Here is a 25,261-nt window from a genome sequence, read left to right as displayed (position 1 = left end):
TACTAGATCGCTAAACAAAATTGAAAATCAGTTTGGTGTAGTTATGTAACTCGTTCGTATTAACATGAGTACTACTGTATATATCTGATATATGTTATTTGAAAAGAGTTTGGAATTTAGTCTACAACTAGCGCACCCACGTATACTTTATACCTAATTAATTTGTAAATTAATCTGGGCCTTACGTAATATTTTATTGTATTTATAAGAAAAACATTCTCCACCATCGATCGCACTTAACCTTTTTGTGTTTATAAGGTTCTGTAATGGTCCTAGCACTTTTGCCTCAAACTAGTGTGATAATCTTCGTGCATACTTCGCTCTGAGAGTGAAACAGCTCTTTCACGTTCCCCCAAACACTTCAAATATGGCTGCTCCAGCCATGGAGACCTTCACACTGGAGGAAATTGTTCTCCCAAACACTTCAAATATGGCTGCTCCTGCCATGGAGACCTTCACACCGGAGGAAATTCCAGACCTTGAGAAGAGTAGCCAAGCCGAAAGGGCTCAGTGGGTGTTGAATGCACCCGAACCCCCAGGTCCATGGCGTGAGCTGATTCATTCTGTAAGGGAAACCCTTTTAGGGCCTTGTGGAAACAAGTTATTGGCCCTCAAGAATCAGCCCGGACCGGAACAAGTTGTTTTGTTCTTGCAAGGGATATTTCCTATCCTTGTTTGGTGTCGAAGCTACTCGGTGACAAAATTTAAGAACGATTTACTGGCGGGTCTAACTATTGCTAGCCTCTGCATTCCCCAGGTAAACAACATACCACCTGGATATCATGACCATTAATTAATACAACATGAATAAGAATTAGTTTTTGTTATTGTATTAAGTACGTGGGTTTCAATGCAGAGTATTGGATATGCAACTTTAGCAAAACTTGATCCTCAATATGGTCTCTGTAAGTGACTTAATTCAATATTGAGTACCAATGATTTGGGTAACTTCTTGCTGACATACATGATCATTATATAAATGCATGGCTTTGTGTTTAACCTATGATTTGGTTGTACGCAAATCCTTCTAGACACAAGTGTGGTACCGCCTCTTATTTATGCTGTAATGGGGACTTCAAGAGAGATAGCTATTGGACCCGTAGCTGTGGTTTCACTGCTTTTGCCCTCAATGATTCAAAAATTACAAGATCCTGTGGCTGATCCAGTTTCCTACACAAAGCTTGTTTTGACAGCAACTTTCTTTGCGGGAATCTTTCAAACTGCCTTTGGACTTTTCAGGTGAGTGTTCTACTTGTTGATGTCGACCTAGAGAACATCTGACTGACTAGTACTATTTAATCATTGGTTTCCTTCGTTCTTTTCTTTTAAAAAAAATTACAGATTAGGATTTCTTGTGGATTTCCTCTCCCATGCTGCTATTGTCGGGTTTGTGGCTGGAGCGGCCATAGTAATTGGCCTTCAACAACTGAAGGGACTTCTTGGGATCAGTCACTTCACCAACAAGACTGATGTAATATCAGTCGGGGAAGCAGTTTGGAGATCAGTTCATCATCATGTATAGTTGTTTTCCTTTTTTTCCTTCTTTGTAGTGTTTTGAAAAGCAGATATTCACAGAGCACAATGAGTGAAAAAATGTGAGAATTTATTCTTATTCTTTGTGCTTTCCTGATTTCAGTGGAGTCCTTACAATTTTATCCTTGGGTGCTCATTCCTGAGTTTCATCCTATTTACTCGATTTCTGGTTAGTGGCAATGATAACTTCTAACCTTTTTTTTTTTTATAATTTTATTTTATTTTATTTTATTTTACCTATGCTAGCTCTAGTTGAAGTTAGTGATCTCAATCAATTTTCTTGAGTTTCATCCCCATTTAATTTTCCCAGGGTAGAAGGAAAAAGAGACTCTTCTGGTTGCCAGCCATTGCTCCTCTCCTATCTGTTATATTATCGACTCTAATTGTTTTTCTGACAAGAGCGGACACACATGGCATTAAAATTGTAAAACACATCAAAGGAGGCCTCAACCCAAGCTCACTTCATCAGTTACAGCTCGATGGCCCGCAGGTTGGAGAAGTGGCAAAAGCTGGACTGGTTGTTGCCGTTGTTGCACTCACGGTTGGTGATCACCAACTATTCTACTTCCAAAGAATATATATACTGAATTAACGAAAACCTTAATTAACCTAATATTCCTGATCATGTTAATGTCCAAATATCCAACCCGATCAGGAAGCGATTGCAGTTGGGCGATCTTTCTCGTCAATAAAAGGATACAACATTGATGGAAACAAAGAAATGGTTGCCATAGGCTTCATGAACGTCATAGGTTCTTTCACTTCCTGCTATGTTGCCACCGGTAATTAGGCTTCTGATCTTTTGGTTAATAATTATTCATAATTTCCAACAAAACCATATTAATTAATTAAGCATTTTGATTTTAGAATTTTAATTACATATTTCATCTCATAAATATATAAGCTCACATGCATGATGATGATGATCATGAGCAGGCGCCTAATTAATTAGACTTTTGTTAATTGAATAATTAATCCATGATTTAACTTATATATTAATATTATAATATGCGCGCAGGTTCATTCTCACGCACTGCCGTAAATTTCAGTGCTGGTTGTGAAACTTTAGTATCGAATATTGTGATGGCAATTACAGTGATCATATCATTGCAATTATTCACAAGGCTCTTATATTTCACTCCAATAGCAATCCTTGCTTCAATAATTCTATCTGCTCTTCCGGGACTCATTGACCTCAGTGCAGCTTACAATATTTGGAAGATTGATAAGCTAGATTTCCTTACTTGCATCGCTGCATTCTTCGGTGTGTTGTTTGTATCCGTGGAGATTGGCCTTCTAGTTGCGGTATGTTTAATTTCCTATTACTTTTTGCATGTACTGTTTATGTTAAAATTCGAACATGGAGGCCAGTCGGCCGCCTGTGTCAATTATATATATTATATAAACAATGCCGAGCACAAAAGAGAAAGTGGAAATAAATATTAAACAAAGAATATAATTTGGAAGAAAGAAAGAATCACAGCCTAAGACATAAAATATTTCAACTCCTAGCTAGCTAGATAGTCCACTAGTTAGCCGGTTCCATTTCCCACAAGTTCTTTTTCCAAGACATAAGTTGGTGGAAAATACTTACCTGATGTACTTACAAATTGGCAAAAAAAGAAATCAACCTTTTGGAGGCTGCTTCACTATTTGATCCTTTTTGCATCCCTTATTAATGGGAGGCATTTTTTTTCACAAGAAAACAAAAGAAGGCGGTACTGCACATGACAAGTATAATATTATAATATGTCAACAACCATATGATCATATGTAGTTGGAAGTCAATTGATTCAAAAAATGGGTGAATGGTTGTCTAGAACTTAGCAATTTTTTAATTATAGTATAGTACCCCACCATTATTATATATAATAATTAATGGTCTGTGATGCTACAAGAAGACTAATTCGCTGCCATTAATGGGAGATCAGATTCTAGATCTAGAGACATGCACCAAACATGCTGCATATTGCATATTGCATGATGGAATATTGTGTGATGTAATTGGTGAATTATGTGAGACCACCCTTATTTTTGCTGGTGGGTTCGTTGGCCCTCGATCGTTCTAATGACATGCACCGAGTGCACCATGAAACGGGGATTTAATTGACAACTAAATAGTGGACCATTAAGCTTCACCAGTAGTAGTACTACGCGTATTAATGAAATAATACAAGCTAGTTTGTCTCATTTGATTCTCCAATCTATTGTGTTTTTTAACTAATTAGGACGCTTAATTTATATGTGGATAATATTAATTATATAATAGCTTTCTGGGGAAAGTGGCATCCTCCTAGTTACTTAATTTGGGAGGACGTTGTTTTCCCAATGAAATTAAACGACAAGACTTTTTTCTGACTTGTGGTATTCTTTGGTTTGAAAGAAAAAAGTAATTAAGCTAGGAAAAACCACGCAAATAAATTTCCCAAAAAGAGGTTGGAAAATGCTACATAAACTCATAAATATATATATATTGCTGGTGATGATCTCATAATTAATTATATATATGATTGATTGATTATCCCCAAGATCATGTGGTGTAATACAAGGGGCCGGTGTACTGTCGACACGTTGCAGGTAGCAATATCGTTTGCAAAGATTATTCTCATATCAATTCTACCAGGCACAGAAACCCTAGGACGAATTCCTGGAACTGATATGTTCTGTGACATCAATCAATATCCCATGGCTTCAAAGACTTCTGGGGTCGTAATAATCCGTGTCAAGTCCGCCGTGATTTGTTTTGCAAATGCTAATATCATTAAAGAAAGGTACGGACATATATACTAATTAATTATATATGTCGTTGTATGTACACGACAAAGTTCAAAACTTCTTATCCAGATCGATCAATAACTATATGCATGGTACTCATGTTATGTTTGGTCAAGCATTATGAGATGGGTTACTGAAGATCAAGCGGAGGATACAAAATTAGCAAATGTAAAAGGTCATAATATTTATAAACTCGTAATTCTGGACACATCCGGTAAGTGTTACTGGCTACCATTAATTAATCATGATTACAAATTACATTAATAATATGGGCTGCCATACTATGGAAGGCTCTTATTGTGAGATTGTTCTTTTCTTTTCCGTGTTTTGTGATGGTAGGCCTAATGGACGTCGACACATCAGGCATTGCTAGTCTGCAGGAGTTGCATAAGAATCTCACTTCACATGGAATCGAGGTACAGCACTGATGACTATTTAATTTATTGTCGAATTTTTTTGTAAATGTTAACCCCTTCTCTCTCTCTCTCTCTCTCTCTGATCTCTACAGTTAGCCATTGCCAATCCAAGGTGGCAAGTCATTCACAAGCTAAGGTTAGCAAACTTTGTGAGCAAGATTGGAGGAAGGGTCTACTTGACTGTGGGAGAAGCTGTGGGCGCAGCAGCTCCTGATGCAGAAAGGGCTAATATTCAAGCGTGAAGGACTCTGTCAAGAGAACGGAATTGGGAAAATAATAAATTACTAAAGTCATGTTACTTTTGTTGAGTAATTTATCTAGCTAGCTTGCATGCATGTGTGGCCGAGTCCCATAGTACTTGTACTGTATAAAAAAATGGGACGAATATCAATAATGAGACGATGGCAGCTTTGATCTCCTCCTTTCTGTTAGACAAACGTACGGGAGGGAGGGATGGGGGAAAGAATGTTCAAATGTTTGTGAATTTGTTGTTGCTGATCAGTTTTATGTGATGGAAATATATATGTAATCATGTACGTCTAAAACTAGTGTTTTGAAATATTAATGATCATGTGTGACATGAAAGTGTGCCCTTATGTTATATATACGCAAACGTAATTTCGTTCGGATCTGTTCATTGATCTGAAACAACGATGTAGGTCGTGAAATTGACTGATCACGAACGGTTTCATCCACTACCAAAATGTCAACTCTATGTTTACCGGACCCGACAGAACTGGCACTGCGAATCATTTCATTGATCGATGTAGCGCTGCTTTAATTGATTTTTTCTCATCCATATATCAATTCGTGCTCCAAAGTATATACAATATCAAAAGAACACTTTACCAACGCCTACCAAATAAGCTCAAACGTAGTGGCATGGCATGGCATGCGAATGAGTCAAGGGCAAAGTAAGGAGAAAATGTAGCGTGGAATACAGAAGGGGGAGAGACAGAGAGAGGGTGGCATATATATATTAATGGCTAGCTGATCTTTACAAACAAATTACAAAACAGTACTTGTTACAATGTTTTGGAAACAAACTATGAAGACAATATATATATATATATATATATATATATATATATATATATATATATATGCGTCAAAACCACTTCCGGAATTGGTGGACCATGAAACAGAGATTAAGCTGATCCAGTCTTCATTCAACATGATGATATGCAAAGATAGCTAAGTGGTAGTAGTAGTAGTACTTTTCTTTAAAAGTGAAACATCGATCTCAGAACGCGTCTAAATTCGTTGTATTTGAAACCTCATTGTCACTTTAATTAGTGCTAATTAATTAGTGGGCAGGTGAACCCATATGGAGGGGAAGTTCATCATGCGTACAAGGCATTTCTCCACTTGATCATTTGTTCCCTTAATTTTGTGCCAAAGCCTCTAATTCCACTTTGTATATACGAAGCTTAACGCGAATATAATATTAATGAACGACATGCAACTTTTCTTAAAATATATACGAAATTGCCTGTGCCTGTGCCTGTGCCATAATGATCACTACAACATAAAATGCTTTCTTTGGACGATATTTTTTGTCCCAAAAAAATCATTTAATTTGTTGCAAACCCAGTACCATGCATCAACAAGCATTCTTGACAAGGATGCAAAGGATCCTTTCCCACTTTCATGCATGACATGTTTCCAACGACCTCAAATCTCACATTGCATGTGTAAATGAAAATTTTGATATGTACATCGAATATGATGAGATGTGGTGAAAGAGAGAGTCTGATCAATAGAGGAAAAGGCTAGCCAGATAGTTTCTATCTATAGGGGACCCAAGATGACATGTGGCTTAATATATATATAGCAACCCTCAAAGACTAGGTTGCCTTTGTATGAAAGGGAATATGCATGCAACAAACCTAAGTAAGGATATTCACACACATCTCTAATACTCTCTTAATTCTCTTGAGATCGCAAAGGGAATTCCTAATTCATCAACTTATAAGAGTATGTATTAATTTGATCGTTGGAGACAGTACCCTTTGAATCCCATCGGGATTACCTTCCTTACCGTGTTCAAGACACAATCAGTTAACGTCATCGATCCCTCACAACTTCATGGACTTTATTGGAAGATGGAATCAACCTTGTCCCGTGTCTACATTAAATTACCACATCTCAACATCACCTTATGTAGGTTGACGTAACCCAACATGCACCATAAATAATGTTGCTAAAATCAAGATTTACAATCAATATGCATTCCATTCATAGAAAATGTATTCTAATAATATATACAAAAACTAGGGGTACTTCCAGATCAGATCAGCTTAAGAACTATTTTTTTTTTTTTCTAATGTATGTTAATCAATTAGTTTATGTATGAACTAGTCAATTAATTATGGTGTTTTTTGTAGTGCATCTTTTTGATGGATTCAGCATCCTCAGGTACTGCATTCCAACAGGGAGGGAGGCGCACACTTCGACATGCTTGTCATTCTCCTTCGAGCATCAATGAAACGTGTAGAATGATCTCCATTTCGATCGAACGAAGGATATATATGAAGATGATCAGCTTCAACATGAACTTAATATTCTTTTCCAACGCTGGCAGTACTTTCTGCATGTACGTATAGTCTGTTTATGTCGAATAAGCTAACAAGCAAAGATGGACATACATGCAGATGTGAAATTGGGAACCGCCTTGCTCTGTCTCAACGTAGTCGTAGCATATGAGAATGCTTGAGTACTAGGCTGTTAAGAGGTAATTGCTTTCCTTGGGCTTTACACAATAAATTTCTCACCCCTTCTGTCATCTGTTTTCAGACATTCATTGCATTGTTAGTTTATCATATTCTATATTGATTAAGATACGAATTAAAATATAAATCAAATAGCTTAATTAGCTTTTTGGGACAATGAATGAATAACTAAAACCTTTCCCAGACTTCCCCTTGTATAGGGAACTGCTCTCTGATACACAGCAGAGGTTGGGGGAGATTTTCTGCTAGTTTCTTCTCTGCATGGCAATTTTCCATTTGCTCTACTTCTCGTTATAACCGTGGGAGAGCCCTGCCACTTGCCAAGCAATACGCTTGGGAGACTTGATTCCTAATGCCATGCATGCATAACTCATATATAACTGATCTTAAAATTTATGCTTAAACATACACACATTGTTGTATGAATTAAAAAAACTCTGAGAGATCAAGACATGCATGGTTTGGAAATTTAGTGCATGCATACCAAGAATAGCACCGTTGCACAATGCTTGAGGACCTCCAAGTTCATGCGAACATCGTCGAGGCTCCTGTTTAACAGCGTTGCATAGACCATGGTTAGGATTTTGTGAGTTGTTATTATTCCTATATATCCAGCATCATGAAGAACTAGATTCATACCTGTGCTTTTGCTGCCCGAGCCCAAAGTAAGAAGCCAATGTTGCCATCTAACAAAAATAGGTGAAGTCAAGATTATTCTGATGCCTCATGGTATGAGAATACGGAATAATATGAACAAACTAAACTACTAAAATGGAGAAAACGTTGATCCTCATGGATTAATTGTGAGATTGACAGATATTTGTTGCAAAACCTCATGTTTGAAACAAATATATATATACCTTCATATTTCCAGCTCTTCTGCCGAACTTCTCCGTTAAGACCCCTAAAGAATCAATCATCCCAACCGGTTCTGGAGCAGGCCTACCAATGTCAGAAAAGGCTTCCTTAATGCGAATACAGTCGAATCTTTGGATGTTGTGGCCTGCCCACACCCTACCATTCAGAATACTGAATATTTTGTCAGCAACATCTTCAAAAACCGGTGCATTTGCAACAACTTCCCTAGTTATCCCATCACATCGTCCGGATCTCAACGACACCACAGACAAATCCTTGGGTCTTACGAGTGTGCTGTAGCTCTCTAGTTCAACGAGTTTCTTCGGGCAAACCACAATTGCACCAAACTCCAACACCCAGAACCGTTTTCCAGCTCTATTGGGTACGGTTGTTTCCAAGTCGAAGAACACAATCTCTGCTGTCCTTTCTTTTCCCGACGTAGAGGACTCCATTAATTTCAGTTTTCTTTTGAATGCTGCTATCTGTTTTTCTACGTTCGAGGTTTTTGTTGTTGTACAACATCATCTCTAGCTATCGTGTTTTAAATAGGTACTAGAGGAAGAAGAGAATTCTTGTTGAGATAGATTTCCTTGTAGTTCAAGTTATTATAAGTTTAGGCTTTTGGATGAAGGGGTCCTTGGCTTCTTGATGATGTTCTATGCAAAGCAATTCCAGGTAGAGAGGAATATTATCACGAAGATGGAGGGATGACGTACGACCTTGCCTCTCTCTCTGTCTTTCTCTTGTAATGTTTTTTGCGTTTGATGGAGAAACTTTCGCACGAAACCTTTTGGGAAAGTTCGTACAATTTCTTCATCTATTAGGTTATTAATGAAGATTTTAAAACATTTGAAGCAAAGTCTCCTTGGAAAGAATATTCCCCACCAGCTTACGTGACCTGAATATGTTTACCATCAAAACACGGCACAGGCACGGAAATATTTGGGATTACTACCACGGAACTGTTGAACATATATACATCATCGGATCAATTTCTGCACCAAGTAAAAAAAACATTATACAGAAACAAATTACCTCTGTACGCAAGAAAATGGAATATTGCAAGTAAAAAAAAAAATCGATGTTTTTTTCTAAGCATGTTGGTCAATCAAACCGATAGACGGAAAAAGACAGACTTTGTCAATGATCGCCAAAAATAAGAAATTATCATTGTGAATCATAAACGCAACTTTTTCAGTTTAGAGACATGCAGCCGTTAATCCAATGATCTCTTATGGATCAAAGAGACCATATAATTACTCTTATAAAGACGTGTCCTGCTTTCGCTAACTACAAGGTTGGTATGTTGGTTTTAACTCTTAACAGCACAAATGTTGGGACTTTATGTTCAAAAGTCAAACCCAACATTACAATTGAATTTGTTCGCTTTAACTTGTTCGTTGCTGTTAAGAAATTGTGAACGAAACGAATGATATGCCAACAATTAATGGCTTTTCCAAACACAATCTAAATTCAAGTGTCTTGTAACCATTTGATACATCACAGAGAACCTTGTACAAAGACAATGTCAAAGTTAATCCGAGTCTGCACAAATTATAAAGCCAATGCTGGCGAGAAACAGCCAAACAAACCAAGATCATTTTATTCTTTCTATTCCAAAATAATTATTACATAACTATTTTGGAAGCTAATAAAGGAACAAAAAATCACACAAAGGTTGCCTTACTATTGCAGATATATTATCCACATCAAACAGGGACAGCAGGCCTGAGTGAGACAAGAGCTTTCTTAATTCTCTCCACAGCTGCCTGAAGGGTTGTGAGAGACGCTGCATAAGAGATGCGGACACAGCTGTCATCCCCAAATGCACTCCCGGGGACTAGCGCAACCTGTAAGCAGAGAGCCATTACCCAATTAAGAAGAACAAACTGCTCCACATGCTTTTCACTCCCTCAAACTAAGAAATCACCCAGACCTTTTCAATTCAATGTCATGGCAGAAAATACCCGTAACATCCCAATTACTTCTATGAGGACCGCTAAAATAGAAAAAAATATTGAGAAAATAAAAACCAGAAACAGCAGTTCATGAGCATACCTGACCCTTGTCCAGAAGATATCGACAAAGAGACTCTGAATTCTCAATTTTACCAAATCCTTCAACATCAGCTCCATAGTAATAGCTGAAATCAATGAAGAGATAGAAAGCTCCCTGCAAGTGGAAAAGTATCAGTATCCAGAAGGGGGAATGAAAACAGGAGTACAATCTCACACAGAATAAAATTATTCCTCCAAAAAAAACAAAGCAAATTGAAAATTCAGGTTGATACCTGGGGCTCGGATATCTTGAGACCCTCCAGTTCTCCAAAGCTTTTAACCAAGAAATCCCGTCTATCCCTGAATGCTTTTACCATGGTGGAAATGGCTTCCCCACCAGCATATCCCATTCCTAGTGCTGCAACTGCAGCTTTCTGTGCAATACTACTGGCACCGGAAGTGAACTGGAATAAAAAAACAATAGAACCAGCTGGAGGTTTCAGTGCCTTTATAAGCAACATGGAATGGAAATGGCCAAGGCAGGTCGAAATGATGAAATATCTACTCCATTATAGGTCAAACTTTATTAGTTTGGCTTCCAAAACTTTCACAGAAATTAACCAACTAATTAGAATCATTATTTCAAATGCATGAAATAAAAAAAGCCTGATATGTAATTTCTGTTTGTACTTCTTTAGCAGTTTCAACTACAACTCAACACCTTTAAGAGTATTATCCTTTCTTTTTGACAAGTTTATACTATCTTAGTAGACGTTCCTGACTCTGTTTCATGGTGCTTACATTATCTATCTCCTCGACAACAGGGCATATCATATCATGCCCTCCAAAACAAATTTTTTGGTCCTTATCACTTCGCTTTTCAATGCACCTTAATATGCCTGAGGTGGGATAAATTTTGAGGCCAATTGACTTTTATGATCTATATCTTTTACTTAACAAAAAAAATGATCTATATCAACGCTCCCCTCAGCTTTTGTTTTATTTAGTTAACTATAATATATCTAGATATCAAGAACAACTACAGATTGTTAATTTCATGCCAAATCATGCCTACCATTCAGAAAATATTTCAGTGTAAGTGTCACCCATGCTCATTAATTCCATCACTTCAACGTCTGCAAGTGCAAATCTAGGAACAAACTTGAATAAACAAACTTGAGCGGATTCAAATTAGCTTCCTTTCAAATTTCTGATTCGAAGTCGAAAGTATACAAAATAACTAGTCAGATCATTAGTTACTTGTCCATGTTCTTAAAACAATCACAAAGACTCTGATGTGACACACATTACAAATGTTCTCACCAACCTTTGCACAAGATCAATATGCTGAAACAAGCAGTCCTTAATAAATGGTCTACAGAAACTGTATTGCCATAATTTCTGACATTAACATGGATCAAACTGTCAACACAATACACCTAGTAAAAACGAGAAGAATGGGAGCCTTATTTGGCTCAGAATATCCTACGGAATGTTAGAAACAACTGTGGATAATGGGACAAAGGACTTCTTAATACCCATTTGTTATAAGTCAGAAAAAGTTAAACATATAAACATTCTTTTTCTACAATATCACAAGTACAGTTGTTCAGTGAAATGATTCCTGAAGTAAAAGTGGAAAAGAAATCAAGAAAACACATGATGCAAAGAGTTTAGTCGGTAGACTGATACAGATTACTAAAAATATGATACTACCTGACTCTGGATCTTTCCACATGCCGCAACAAAGTGTTTTGGACCAGCAAGATATCCAAGTCGCCAACCAGTCATTGCAAAGGCCTACAAAGTCGCACGATCTAAATGTCAATTCTCAGAGTAAGGCCTACTGCATCATGTATTAAAATACAACAGTGACAAGGTAAAATATGGCGGATCCATTAAATAGAAGAGAGATTACATGAAAATTCAATCAACAAAACCAAAAGCTGTGGTATTACTTGCCTTTGAAAATCCATTGACAGTCAGAGTCCTCTCCCACATGCCAGGCAAGGAAGCAAAGCTTGTATGAGTTGCAGGAGCATAGATTATGTGTTCATATATTTCATCAGAAAGTACCTGAAAATTAAAAATAAAAATAAAAAAAGGAAGAGAAATAGAAATATCAAAATCGAAATTTTAGCAACTCTGAACCTATTCAATTGCAGGTCCTCACGAATAGTACCAGAAGCCGGGGATGTTTTGCTACAACTTGAGCAATCTCTTCCAGCAATCTTTTGGGGATAACAGATCCTGTTGGGTTGGATGGAGAACAAAGAATCAGCAGTCTCGACTTTTCAGTGAGTTTGGATTCAAGGAGCTTTGGATCCAAAAGAAAGTTTTTCGAGATGCTTGTCGGAAGAATCACAGGTGTTGCATCAGCCAACCTTGCCATTTCTGGGTAACTCACCCAAAATGGAGCTGGAATTATAACCTGAAAAATTACACTGTTTGGTAAATGCATGCAACCTTCACATGTAAAAGGTATTTCAATATTTTGAAACCTTATATTCAACATGTATAGAAAATGACAAAAGACCAGACTTCACGGCATCCACAGGAAGGGAAAGAGGAAGAAAAGCCCACAATACAACCGCTCAACTTAGTAAAACATCCAACATAGCTATGCATGAGGAGAAAAGGAAAAGGATTGGAATCTACTTGCAATACCTAAGATTGAGAATAGGAGGGTAGCAAGTAGGATCCCATATTATTTGGTAGAGAGAAATTCTTACAATTTATAATGATTCTAACAAGCTCCAATCGTATCATTGACTAATGGTTTTGGAGTCCAAATGTAGTTTTGGCTTTTCTTGGGTCTTTACAAATGGTATTGGAGTCAATCTTCAATCGTAAGTGTGGGATTTGAATCATGCTACCTAGAACAGAATGGTCTAAAGATAATGTTAGAGATTTAAGAGGGTGAAATTGTAATAACCTGGATTGAGAATAAGAGGGTGGTAAATGAGATCCCACATTGTTTGGGAGGAAGAAATTATTGCAGCCAGTAATGATTTCAATAGACTTTAGTTGTAACATTGACTTGTCCTTTTGAAGTATTAATCCAAACGCAGCTTGAACTTTCTTTGTGTTGTGACACTGCTAATTTGTGCAAAAATAACCTAAACAAGCTATTTCCTCCACAATATACAATTCAATATGCGATCTTTACAATTGTCTACATTTAGGAGAATTAGGACCCCAACAAATTTTTTTATGATACAAGCACACAGTTCCAAAACATCCTTCGAAGCAAATTTTCAACTAGTAATTTGATCTACTAAAAGTGAAAACTGAATTAGAAATTAAGAAGTAAATAATCCCAAATGCAATCTTGCACCAAAGTGAGTATAATATTAAACGTTCAATGCAATTATCTAACAAGTTAAATGACATACACAAACTTTAATATACAACTGACAAGGCAGTACTTACCTCATCTCCTGGAGAACAAACTGCAAGCACGGCTTGAACAATGCTCTGCTTGGCCCCGTTGCTAACTAAAATTTGATCAGGCGTGTAAGAGATCCCATTTTCCTCTGCCAAAAAGGGAAAAAAAAAAAAAATCTGTCAGATTCCCATCTCAGAAATTAAACCCAAACCCACAAACTTGACTTAGCCAAACTTTTAAGTATTACAAGCACTAACCCTTCAACTTGTGACAAATTGCTTGGCGAATATCCAGATTCCCCGCATTTGGAGTATATCTAGTGTAACCCTCTCGAATCGCATTTATCCCCGCCTAGTGTTCAAGACAGAACAGAGACAGTAATTTAAAAACTCTATTTTAAAGGAAAAAATAGCTTAGAAATGGATTAGATTTTCTTTAATACATCTGCTATGGGGGCTGGGGTATCGAAATCGGGTTCTCCGGCGGCTAAACGAATAACAGGGACACCAGCAAGTGCGAGAGCAGTGGCCTGGTCGGTTATGGCCACCGTTTTTGAAGGCTTCACGGAATTAACTCTGGGGCTAAGAGAGATATCAACTTGCATTGGGTCAAGCCCACCCTGCGCCCTCACAACCGCACTGATTTCTCCCTGGGATTTGAGCTGTCTAGTACTCTCCAAAGACCTAACAAAAAACGAGAATCAGAGAATGAAAAGAAATGATGTTGATTCGGTTGAAGAAACAGAGAAATAGTTCAGTAATATACTTGAGAGACATGGAGCGGAACTGATAGGTGAAAGAGAGAGATCTGAAACTGGGATCCGAAGCCGAGTTGAGGCCGAGGAATTGTTCTCCGAAACCGAGACGTGGAACAGTGGATGAAGTGTGTAGCGAGTTAGCCATCTACTTACGGAGCGAGTTTGATTGTATTTGGAATGTGTTGGATTCTATTGGGAGCTCGAAAGAAGAAAAGCCTGCAAAATTTTTGAAAAGGAGAGGGAGTAAGGTGTGCGGACGAGCGAGTGCCGGTGAGTGTCTTGGAGGAGCTAGCTTGGGGGTAGTTGGTTGAATGGGTTGGTGGGAATGAACAACCAACTTGAAGTTGGGTTTGGTGCTTAGCAAAAAAAAAAAAAAAAACCTTGCATCTCTGCCGTCCACGTCATCACGAGCCCACGAATACGTTGCCCCGGCTGATTGTTTGATATGAAGACACCGTGTGAGAATGGAAATCGCACGGTGGTGATTGACTTTTAAATTGAAAAACAACTGGATTGGGGAGTCTTTTTTGTTTTCTTTTTGAGTTTTTATGGTTTTTTCCAAATTGCTATGGTTGGTGAAGTTCTCTATTATATTTATAATTTTTTTAAATTTATCAAAAGGGCATTTTGAAAATTGATTTGGCGTAGGAGTAAGTTGGTGAGCTTGAAATTGAGTTGCCAATCCACCTAACTCCCACTTGTCAGTCCGAGATTGGGAGAGGAAGTAAGATCCAACAGGGATGGATGAAACCAGAGAGGCTTAAGAGAGAATTATTTTATTGGTTTGATGTCATGGCGGGAAGCTGAACGCTTGCAAAGCTTTGGTGGAATGGTTAATATGCGCGCGGACACACACAGACACAGAGAGAGAGAGAGAGAGAGAGAGAGAGAGAGAGAGGGCACAATCCAAAAAATATGAAGGAAATGAAGATGGACCAAAACAACCAACTCTTTATTAATTCTCCACACTTATACTGTGCAAGTGAAAGAACTCTCTTCACATTTTGGAGAGTTAGGTTACGGCCAATGTTTCTAAAGCATCTTGATAGTGAAGACTCAGGTCGAATTAAAAAAATATAGCGAAAGTTGCATGATCCTCTGCCAAGCCTAACCCAGCAGGACACTTGATCCTCTGACATTTCCATCTGGTGTGACAGTTGCATATCAATGAGCAACAGAGCAAGGGGAAGTGGAACCCAATATCTCATACTATAGCATTCTGAATATCAACAGCCCCATCCAAACAAGCTTCGTATCAGACAGATCTCGATTGTTTGTGCTTCCACGTCAGTCACTACAGCAATCAAGTGCATATATGGCTACATTATAAGCAGAACACTTTTGCAGCCCAATATCTCCAATTGACAAATATGTTGAGGTGGCAGATCAACCTGGTAAACACTCATCTATAAAATGGATGCCTCCAAAAGGGCCAAAGGTTTTGCAGGACAGGAGAATACCTTGATGCCTATAACAGCTTCTGTATCACCATTATATGCATCACATGGAACATCACCCCCACACACCCACGCAGAGATCTTCTATATATATATATATATATATATATATATTGTACGTATTGTATGTATGAATGTCCGTGTGTATGTATCTAAAATTATGAACATAAGAAGAGAAAGGAAACAGCAAAAATCCAACACAAAAAATGCAACAGATTACAGCATATTAATATTGCTATGATAGACATTATTCAACTGTCTAAACATCTATTTTGTACCTCCATAACAAGCAGGGTCACTGCAATTGTTTGCTAAATAGATGTTTAGACAGTTAAATAATGTCTGTCATAGCAATATTAATATGCTGTAATAATCTGTTGCATATTTTGCGTTGGGTTTTTGCTGTTTCCTTTCTCTTCTTATGTTCATAATTTTAGATACATACACAGGAGGCACGTTTCCACTTCCTCTAATAATCACTAAAACTAGCAATTTTTTCCTCTCCGTACACTTGAGGAAAATATTGTGTCTCTCCGTCGGTGTTCTGCTATTGCTGGTTGAGACCAGCATTGTTTAGCTCAGTTTTTTTCAGTACTTTATGAGTAGTTGTGTAACACCCCGAGTCCAAAAGTGTGATTTATTATTATTATTATTATTATTATTATTATTATTATTATTATTATTGTTATTGTTATTATTTTATTAGATATGTTTTGAGGTAGTAATTTGTTTTGAATAGGATTTCTCTACTATACGCCTCTTTTATCTTTCTGTTTGGTCTAGGAGTTTTCTGAATTGAAATTATCTCTAATTCAAAACACTTCAAAACTCTAATATCCTCTCAAGTGTTCCTTTCCTTGTGGGAGTAGTTTCCAAAGTTTAGTCAAACTTAAACCCCTCCAGGTCACTCACGATAGCTTCCTTCCCCTCATCTATAAACCCACGAGACCCTTAGCAAAAACCATGAAACTCTCACACACTAGCCACCATAGTAGCTTCGGCAGACAGAGAAAACCACTTCCCAACAGCCACCCTAGCACTACTCTTCATACCAAATCAACCACCTCGCCGAAAACTACCACAGAACACGCCGACGCCCTCTGTTGGCCACTAGAAGAGTCGGGTCACCTCACGACAGCCACAGAACCCGCCGACCAGGCACCTCCCTCCACCTCGCACTCCCTTCTGAGGTCCCAGTCGCGTCGCCCAGCCACTCGAGAGCCATCGTCACCTCAGCCTTCTTCCCTAGGTGAGTTCCATGTTATCGCACGACACCTTCCCTCTCACAACTCCTCTTAGACTTATGTTTACTGCTTTTGATGTTAAGTGGGCCTCGGGCTCTGAGGCCCATTAGGCCTGGTTATTTACTCTTGTAAGGGCTGAACTATCATATGGGCTTTGTCCTATACTAGGCCCAATCCTTTTCCTCTCAGCACCTTGTATTAGTAGGCCAAATTCCCTTACATAGAGCATTACGACACGTTTCGCTAGGAAATTAATAACGTTTAGAACCTCGTAAGGGTAACGCGCTACAAGTTGGAAATCAGGAAGCAGTGCTAAGAAGTAAATAGTACGATCATATAAATGTATGTGTATTGTGAATATTATTGTCATGTATGAAAATATGATGTGCTTATGATGGTTATCTATGCTACGCTAAGAGACAAGCCAAGGTTAGATTCCTTTCATGATCTTGAGGGAATATGAGATTATGCTTGAATGAATGAATTTGTTTGATTAATTGAATGTTACTAAAAATCGTATGAAAGCAATGAGATATTCATGTAGTAATTCAAGTCAAGTATGCCATGTAATAGAATAGCCATATTATGCAAGCCATGTTCATGTAGTACTTAGATTATGTATGCCATGAAATGTCATAAAATATTCAGATCATATTATGTTATGCCATGTATAAGAAAGTGTCATGTTATGCTATGTCATGCTATACCATGTACAAGAATATGACATACTATGCTATGATATGTACAAGAATATGACATATTATGCCATGTTAGGCTATGCCATGTACAAGAATATGTCATGTTAGAAATATTCATGAAAACCTAATAAATTTTCATGCATTAAGAAAGTTAAGAAATATTACAGTGCCACGGACTCAAGCATGGTTAACCATAAGTTAAGTGAAACACGGACTCAAGCGTGTTTCACTCCATGTCATGCAAATTAAGTGAAACACGGACCCAAGCGTGTTTCACTCCATGTCATGCAAGTTAAGTGAAAAACGGACCCAAGCGTATTTCACATCATGTCATCCAAGTTAAGTGAAACACGAACCCAAGCGTGTTTCACTCCATGTCATGCAAGTTAAGTAAAACACAGACCCAAGCGTGTTTCGCATCATGTGATGTAAGTTAAGTGAAACACGGACCCAAGCGTGTTTCACTCCATGTCATGCAAGTTAAGTGAAACACGGACCCAAGCGTGTTTCACATCATGTCATCCAAGTTAAGTGAAACACGAACCCAAGCGTGTTTCACTCCATGTCATGCAAGTTAAGTAAAACACAGACCCAAGCGTGTTTCACTCCATGTTATGCAAGTTAATAAGTGAAACACGGACCCAAGCGTGTTTCACATCATGTTATCCAAGTTAAGTGAAACACGGACTCAAGCGTGTTTCACTCCATATCATGCAAGTTAAGTGAAACACGGACCCAAGCATGTTTCACTCCATGTTATGCAAGTTAAGTGAAACACGGACCCAAGCATGTTTCACTCCATGTTATGCAAGTTAAGTGAAACACGAACCCAAGCGTGTTTCGCATCATGTTATCCAAGTTAAGTGAAACACGGACCCAAGCGTATTTCACTCCATGTCATGCAAGTTAAGTGAAACACGGACCCAAGCGTGTTTCACTCCATGTCATGCAAGTAGTGAAACACGGACCCGAGCGTGTTTCACTCCATGTCATGCAAGTTAAGTGAAACATAGACCCAAGCGTGTTTCGCATCATGTTATGCAAGTTAAGTGAAACACGGACCCAAGCATGTTTCACTCCATGTTATGCAAGTTAAGTGAAACACGGACCCAAGCGTGTTTCACATCATGTTATCCAAGTTAAGTGAAACACGGACTCAAGCGTGTTTCACTCCATGTTATGCAAGTTAAGTGACACACAGACCCAAGCGTATTTCACTCCATGTTATGCAAGTTAAGTAAAACACGGACCCAAGCGTGTTTTACTCCATGTTATGCCAGTTAGGTGAAATACGAACCCAAACAGGTTTCACTCCATGATAAGACAAGATAAACAAGATATTATGCATTCACGATTACATGTTTGCCACGATTATGTATGCTTCCGCTTTTGGTTAATGATTAAAACATATGCTATGTGAGTCTGTGACGATATACGTATGTAAAATCCTTCAGAAAGTCATGTTACGTGTTTGATTGTAATCTATGAAGTTGTAGGTATGTTTTGAAGAGTCTCATAGAAATTAATTGCATATTAAGCAAAAATTATATTTTACGGTATGATGTGCTATTTACTGAGTATTCGACTCATTTTGTTTGTTTGTCTTCTTGTTTTCTTCCATGTCTAATTCTCGCAGATGATGTCTATGATGATGCAGAGCTGGATGGGCAGGAATAGATCTAGTACAAAGACTTATGAATGAATAAGTGATATTCAAACAAGGATTAGATTCCTTTTTATTTCATTCATAGGATTATTTTATCTTCTTTTATTTTACGTCTGTTGTTAAAACAATCATGTTCAGTCCAGTTTTAACGTTTTGATGAATTTCAATAAATGAGGTATTTCAATATATGAATCTCTTTACCGGGCACTATGTTATAAATGTTAATAACATCTCTATCCTATGGGAACGGGGTGTTACAAGTTGTATTGTGATGGGATCGAGTAGGAATGTTGTTATTGATCAAAAGTGCTTTGAGTTTAAGAAGATGAATGCAAAGTGGTGGAGAATCACTGAGAGCAACTATCACGCAGTGAATGACATTTTCACTTCCTATGAAGTATCTTGCCTTACAGTTGGGTGCCTCTTTTAAATTTGAAGGGATTTGGAATGATGTAGTCGAAAGGGTAGAATGCAGACTGGCAGCTTGGAAGAGGCTATACTCGTCGAAAGGTGGTAGTTTAACTTTGATTAAAAGCATTTTTTCTAACTTACCTACCTATTTTTTGTCTTTGTTCCCGCTTCCCATAAAGGTGGCTAACCGCATTGAGAAGTTACAAAGAGATTTCTTATGGACTGGATTGCGGGATGAGTTCAAATTTCACCTGGTTAATTAATCAACAATTTGTACCCCAATTTCTTGGGGAGGGTTGGGGATTCGTCACTTGATGAAATTCAATCAACCTCTTTTGGGTAAGTGGTTGTTGAGGTACCAAAATGAAAGGGAGGTCTTATGGAAGTCTGTTATAGATTCTCAATTTGGGGAGGATGGTGCTCGAATGAGGTACGAGGCACTCCTGGAGTGGATATGTGGAAAAACATTAGGAGCCTTTGTAGGACTTTTCGAGATCATGAACATTTTGTTGTAGGCGATGGTTCACGTGTCCGTTTTTGGTTTGATATATGGTGTGGTAACCATTGTCTACGAGATACATTCACTGCCATCTTTGCGCTTGCTAAAGTAAAGGAGGCATCAATTGCCGACTTTTTGGTCTTTTCAAATGGCACCCCTCAATAGAATATTGACTTCATTAGGACAACTCATGATTGGGAGTTGGAGTCTATTATGGAGTTCTTTGCGGCATTATATTCCGTGAGTATTCCAAGGGGCTCCGGAAACAAGATGCATTTGAATCATTCTAAGAAAGGTATATTCTCTGTCAGCTCTTTTTACCAAAAGCTCACGAACTCCGAAATGTCTATGTTCCCGTGGAAGAGTATATGGAAGACGAAAGTTCCTTCAAAAGTAGCTTTCTTTGTCTAGACAACATCTTTAGACAAGATTCTCACCACAAATAATTTGAGAAAACGACGGATTATTGTCTTAAATTGGTGTTGTATGTGTAAGAAGCATGGTGAGTCCGTTGATTATCTGTTTTTACGTGTGAGGTGGCCAAGGCTATATGGGATGATTTTTTTCTCAAAAGTCGGATTGTCTTGGGTTATGCCTTGTAGATTGGTGGATTTCCTCACAAGCTGGAGAGGACTACACGGAGTTTCTCAGGTAGCGGCAATTTGGAGATTGGTACCATTATGCATGTGTTGGTGTATTTGGAGTGAGAGAAATGCTAGATGTTTGATGATCAAGAGAGAACTATGGATGAGCTTAAAGTTTTCTTTTTTAAGTCATTGTTTCTATGGGCGGGGGCTATAGTTTGTAATAGGCTTAGTGTCCATGATCTTCTTCTTTCTATTGTAACCTCTAACTAGGCGTTTTTCATGTATACTTCATGTGTACCTGAGCCTTGCCTATTTCTATGAATACAATATCTTTGATTACCTATAAAAAAAAAAAAAAAAAAAAAAAGCAATTGTTTGCTAAACACCTTGCCAATTGTATTTGAGGCCAAATACAATAACAATGGAAAAAATTTGAAGATTTTATATAATTCTATAGACGTGTAAAACCCTCCCACATAACAATAAACATAAGCCTAATGCAGCAGACAACTTGATCCATTGACTTATAAAGCACTACCAGTTCACCCTAAACATTTTTTTTTCCTCCAAACAAAAGATCCTGATGGCAGGTGTACTCAAGTGTTTCATTTGATAATCTATTACATATCAAAGAAATAAATCTATATGATACAGCCAGGATTGATGAAACTATCTTTTGCGATAAATCCAACTCCAATTACAGTAATATATTCATCTAAAGCATGTGCATGAGAAAATTAGTCTAAAATACAAACTACATAATTTTCAAAGCAGGAGCTTTCCTTCTGTTGAGCCACCTCATTCAGTTCTCTGTTAATGACATTGAGTTTGGTCGCTTAAGGGTAGAAGAAGTCAAAAGGTCATATGGATCAATATTAGATGAAAGATTCCCAAAATATCAAAAGATCCCCTTTCTAAAAAATCTGCCCTTTTCCAAACCTGCAATTTTAGAATTCCTTCTTGGGGCAAATACTTTTATACATACCTCTTCCACTTGATCTATACTAAAAGCTATTCTTGTAAGCTGATACACGCTAGCTAACAGTCCGTGGGGACACTGGAAACGTAGATAATTGGGACCATATACATAAAAATGACAGCAATAGAGTGCCAATCCTCAGGCTTTATTTGTAAAGACTATGTATTGGTAATCGAAGCCCATATAAAGAGGACTATAAATTAGCCACTTCAGCACTCTGTGCAACCTGAAATATTGCACAACGTAGTCTAGAAGAGATTGATAAGCAAAAAAGAAATGTTCATTTCAGATGCACCAGATGAAATCTAATTACATTAACAAACTATTCTAGTCGTTCGAGCAAAGCCATCAATAACAATTTCATATCTATTTTCGATACAATGTAAGCGAATCCAATGTTTATAAACTAAGTCAAACAGTAAAGCATATAAAAAAGAAAAACTACCTCAAATCCGAGTACAAGACGAGTCAAAGTCATCGGGAGCAACCCGAGCAATCCAACTACTGAGCGTCCTCTTGATATCGGAATGATTGACATAAGCCAATTCATACATACTACACAAATTCACTACGACCGTCTCGTTGAGCGCCACGGTGGGCACCCTCTCGAGAGCATTCTCCAGCACCTTAATCGAATCCGGCAAGTCTCTCAAGTACATCAAGCAAAGCGCCTTGTTGTTTATCGCCACCACGTCCATAGGGTCCCTCTCAATGCACTCCTCCAACTCCCTCACCGCCGAGACGTAGTCCTTCCCCACCATATACACCATCGCCTTGTTCCTATTCACGAGGTTCTTGAACTCAATCTCGCTCAACAGCTCATCACTCTTGCCCTCTTTCATCAACGCCTCGACGCGATTAAACGAGTTCTTCGCGCTTTCCAGGTCCCCAGTTTGCATTTGAATGTACCCGAGCTTCGACCACAGAATAGGGTTTGAAGAATCGGGACCGAGCAAATGTTGGATCAGATCCAGGCACACGGAAAACTCCTTGTTGCTCAAATGGTGCCCGATAATCGCGTTAATCACGAAAATCTCCCTCTTCTTCCAGATATTCACAGAAATTCCCTCCTTTTCTTTTGTAATCAGTTTGGAGCGAACGAAGTCGAGAAGAATGTAGAAGCGGTCGAGGCCTACTTGGCGTTGGCCGAGTTTGACGGGGATGAGGGCTTGGAGCCAGCGGAGGCAGAAAGGTACCATGGAACCAGAGCGGCTGGGGTAGACGGTGGGGTAAGATTGATACCGGTAGAGTGGACCGTCGAGGTCCTGGAGGGAGTCGAGCTCCGCGGAGGCGTCGTTGAAACGTCGTAGTTTGGCGAGGGCGAGGACTTGAAAGGAGAGGTAAGTGAGTTGCTCGTGGGGGTTGCGGAGGAGCGAGAGGGCTCGCGCGCGTGCGACCTTGTCGAGAATGGCTCTCCAAGAGCCGCGGGCCGCCAGGTCCTGGATGGAACCCAGGTCGTGCGCAAGGTCATCGATGGTGCCGAACTGGTTCGTCAGCGGGTCGGATGGTGCATCCGCTTCCATTGCGACAGGGAGATCGGATCGGGGATTGTTGAAACAGCGATTGCCGGGAGTAACTATCGTCTCTTAGCGGACAGCGAGAATGTTTACCCCATTTTATTTTATTATTATAATTTTTTTTAATTTCATTATAGAGAATATAATAAATAATAAAATAAATATAGATAGCAGTAATTGTTTAAGAACAATCATTCTACATATATGATGTGACATCATCTAAACCACACATCTCCTCAAATTTAATTTACCATCCAATTGAGAGAGAGTCGATGAGAGAGAAACAGAGATGAGAGAGAGAGAGATCGAGAATGAGAGAGAGAGCAGACGATGAGAGAGAGGCTAAGTTGAGAGAGAGCATGAGGGATGAGAGAGAGTCGAGGAGAGAGAGAGAGCCGGCGAGAGATCTAATGAGAGAGTCGTTGATGAGAGAGATGATGAGAGACGCTAGAGGGACGATGAGAGAGAGAGGGGTAGCATATCATTTGCGCGTTTTGAAGTAAAAAAAAACCGGACCACATGCATCAATGTAATGTGTGCATTGTGTACACCCTTACAGGTAATGGTCGTGAGTAACTCGTTGCAGGTGATTGCAATGCAAAAATTGTGATTTTTGTTTTAGTTTTTTATTTATATTTTTTTATTATTTTAAAATATTTTTAAAAAATATATAAAAAAAAAATCAATACACAAAAATATCAAAATAAAAAATAAATTAAATGTGTAAAATAATCACTTTTATAAATAATTTAATTTTTTTTAATTTAAAAATAATAATAATATTTAAAAATAATATATTAATAATATTTTATTTAATTTTTAATTTTCATCTTTCATTTAAATTGATTTTATCTAAACCCATTATTCTTGTTACGGAGACTAGGGAAGTAGGAATCTGTAGGACTAGGAGTAGTTATAGGCTTATGGGCCGAACGGATCGCCCATCCCATCCAGTCCATTTAAATAGGATTATAACACTTTGGAGGAATCCATCGAGACCAGGCTTTTGGGCTTCAAAAATTGGTCTGAGCGGGTTCTTCCAGAGTCTTGATAGGATTGGACTGTGTTAAAATTCTGCTCCAAAGTTATAATGACGACCCATTTGAATTTTTTTTAATAATTTAATAATTGATGAATTTTTTTGGAATTTGTAACGAGAATGTCTTCCTTCACCTTATGTAGAAAATAACCATAGTAATAGTACAATTGTATAAAAAGTATATAGACATAATTTTGAGGCAACAATTAGCACAACGAAAAAGTCCTCAAATTGTGTTTTGAACCAACAGGCTAAAGCGGGGAGCAATTTTTAAGAGATGGACTGATCAGCTTTTGATTAACTAAATTACATGCAATAATTATAATATAAAGTTGGCATTAAATTTTTTTTTTTTTTTTAAAAAAGGCAAGTTCTCGAATCAAATTGCACCACTATAATCTTTAATAAAAAAGAAAACACTTTATGTCATATATTTGTTTATAATTCAATAAAAACATTACTCTTAAATCAAATCGGATAAAGCCAAAACTTTTTGCTAATTAAAATCATCAAGAAAGAAACTTAACAAGGTCATCACTTAATGAATTATCAAATTAAAACTCCTTTTGGTTCATTGCAAGGTATCATCACTTATCTAATCTTAATACGACATGTTTGGTTTGCAGAATGAGAATTCTTATCCCCAATCCTTTAGAATATTGGAGTGAAATTTCACAAATGTCAAAACATGCACCGAAAAAGTTGAAG

The 25,261-nt window shown here is 38.0% G+C and overlaps 4 protein-coding genes across 6 annotated transcripts; 1 reads left to right on the top strand and 3 right to left on the bottom strand.

Annotated features, from left to right (window-relative positions):
• Positions 1-303: 303 nt before the first annotated feature.
• Positions 304-5,289, top strand: LOC109013249 (sulfate transporter 2.1). Its single transcript, XM_018995278.2, has 12 exons — positions 304-757; positions 857-905; positions 1,032-1,239; positions 1,342-1,516; positions 1,637-1,702; positions 1,844-2,074; positions 2,189-2,315; positions 2,552-2,838; positions 4,111-4,304; positions 4,425-4,522; positions 4,648-4,724; positions 4,817-5,289. Exons 1-12 carry the CDS (start codon positions 368-370, stop codon positions 4,964-4,966), a joined length of 2,052 nt encoding a protein of 683 aa, XP_018850823.1. The 5' UTR covers positions 304-367; the 3' UTR covers positions 4,967-5,289.
• A 1,672-nt stretch (positions 5,290-6,961) lies between these two features.
• LOC109013252 (protein NEN4) lies at positions 6,962-9,097 on the bottom strand. Its single transcript, XM_018995286.2, has 5 exons — positions 8,317-9,097; positions 8,096-8,142; positions 7,941-8,004; positions 7,632-7,805; positions 6,962-7,510 (listed from the first exon to the last, which is right to left on the bottom strand). The coding sequence occupies exons 1-5, from the start codon at positions 8,764-8,766 to the stop codon at positions 7,409-7,411; spliced, it is 837 nt and encodes a 278-aa protein (XP_018850831.1). The 5' UTR covers positions 8,767-9,097; the 3' UTR covers positions 6,962-7,408.
• Positions 9,098-9,744: 647 nt separating this feature from the next.
• Positions 9,745-14,780, bottom strand: LOC109013250 (bifunctional aspartate aminotransferase and glutamate/aspartate-prephenate aminotransferase-like). Its single transcript, XM_018995279.2, has 10 exons — positions 14,465-14,780; positions 14,142-14,382; positions 13,957-14,050; positions 13,744-13,847; positions 12,494-12,742; positions 12,274-12,387; positions 12,028-12,111; positions 10,605-10,775; positions 10,373-10,486; positions 9,745-10,164 (listed from the first exon to the last, which is right to left on the bottom strand). The coding sequence occupies exons 1-10, from the start codon at positions 14,599-14,601 to the stop codon at positions 10,024-10,026; spliced, it is 1,449 nt and encodes a 482-aa protein (XP_018850824.1). The 5' UTR covers positions 14,602-14,780; the 3' UTR covers positions 9,745-10,023.
• Positions 14,781-15,372: 592 nt separating this feature from the next.
• Positions 15,373-23,595, bottom strand: LOC109013251 (trafficking protein particle complex subunit 12). Of its 3 annotated transcripts, none has more exons than XM_018995281.2 (2): positions 22,443-23,595; positions 15,373-15,750 (listed from the first exon to the last, which is right to left on the bottom strand). In XM_018995281.2, exon 1 carries the CDS (start codon positions 23,518-23,520, stop codon positions 22,444-22,446), a length of 1,077 nt encoding a protein of 358 aa, XP_018850826.1. In that variant the 5' UTR covers positions 23,521-23,595; the 3' UTR covers positions 15,373-15,750; position 22,443. The 3 variants fall into 3 exon arrangements, with proteins under 3 accessions (XP_018850826.1, XP_018850825.1, XP_018850827.1); XM_018995280.2 differs by lacking the exon at positions 15,373-15,750 and adding an exon at positions 15,757-15,847; XM_018995282.2 differs by lacking the exon at positions 15,373-15,750 and adding an exon at positions 21,519-22,223.
• Positions 23,596-25,261: the final 1,666 nt, after the last annotated feature.

This window comes from Juglans regia, chromosome 1, assembly GCF_001411555.2.
Source record: "Juglans regia cultivar Chandler chromosome 1, Walnut 2.0, whole genome shotgun sequence".
In the NCBI taxonomy this organism is placed as follows: Eukaryota; Viridiplantae; Streptophyta; class Magnoliopsida; order Fagales; family Juglandaceae; genus Juglans; species Juglans regia.
The sequence above is the reverse complement of the archived record's forward strand: the minus strand, read 5'-3'. Positions and strand labels throughout refer to the sequence as shown.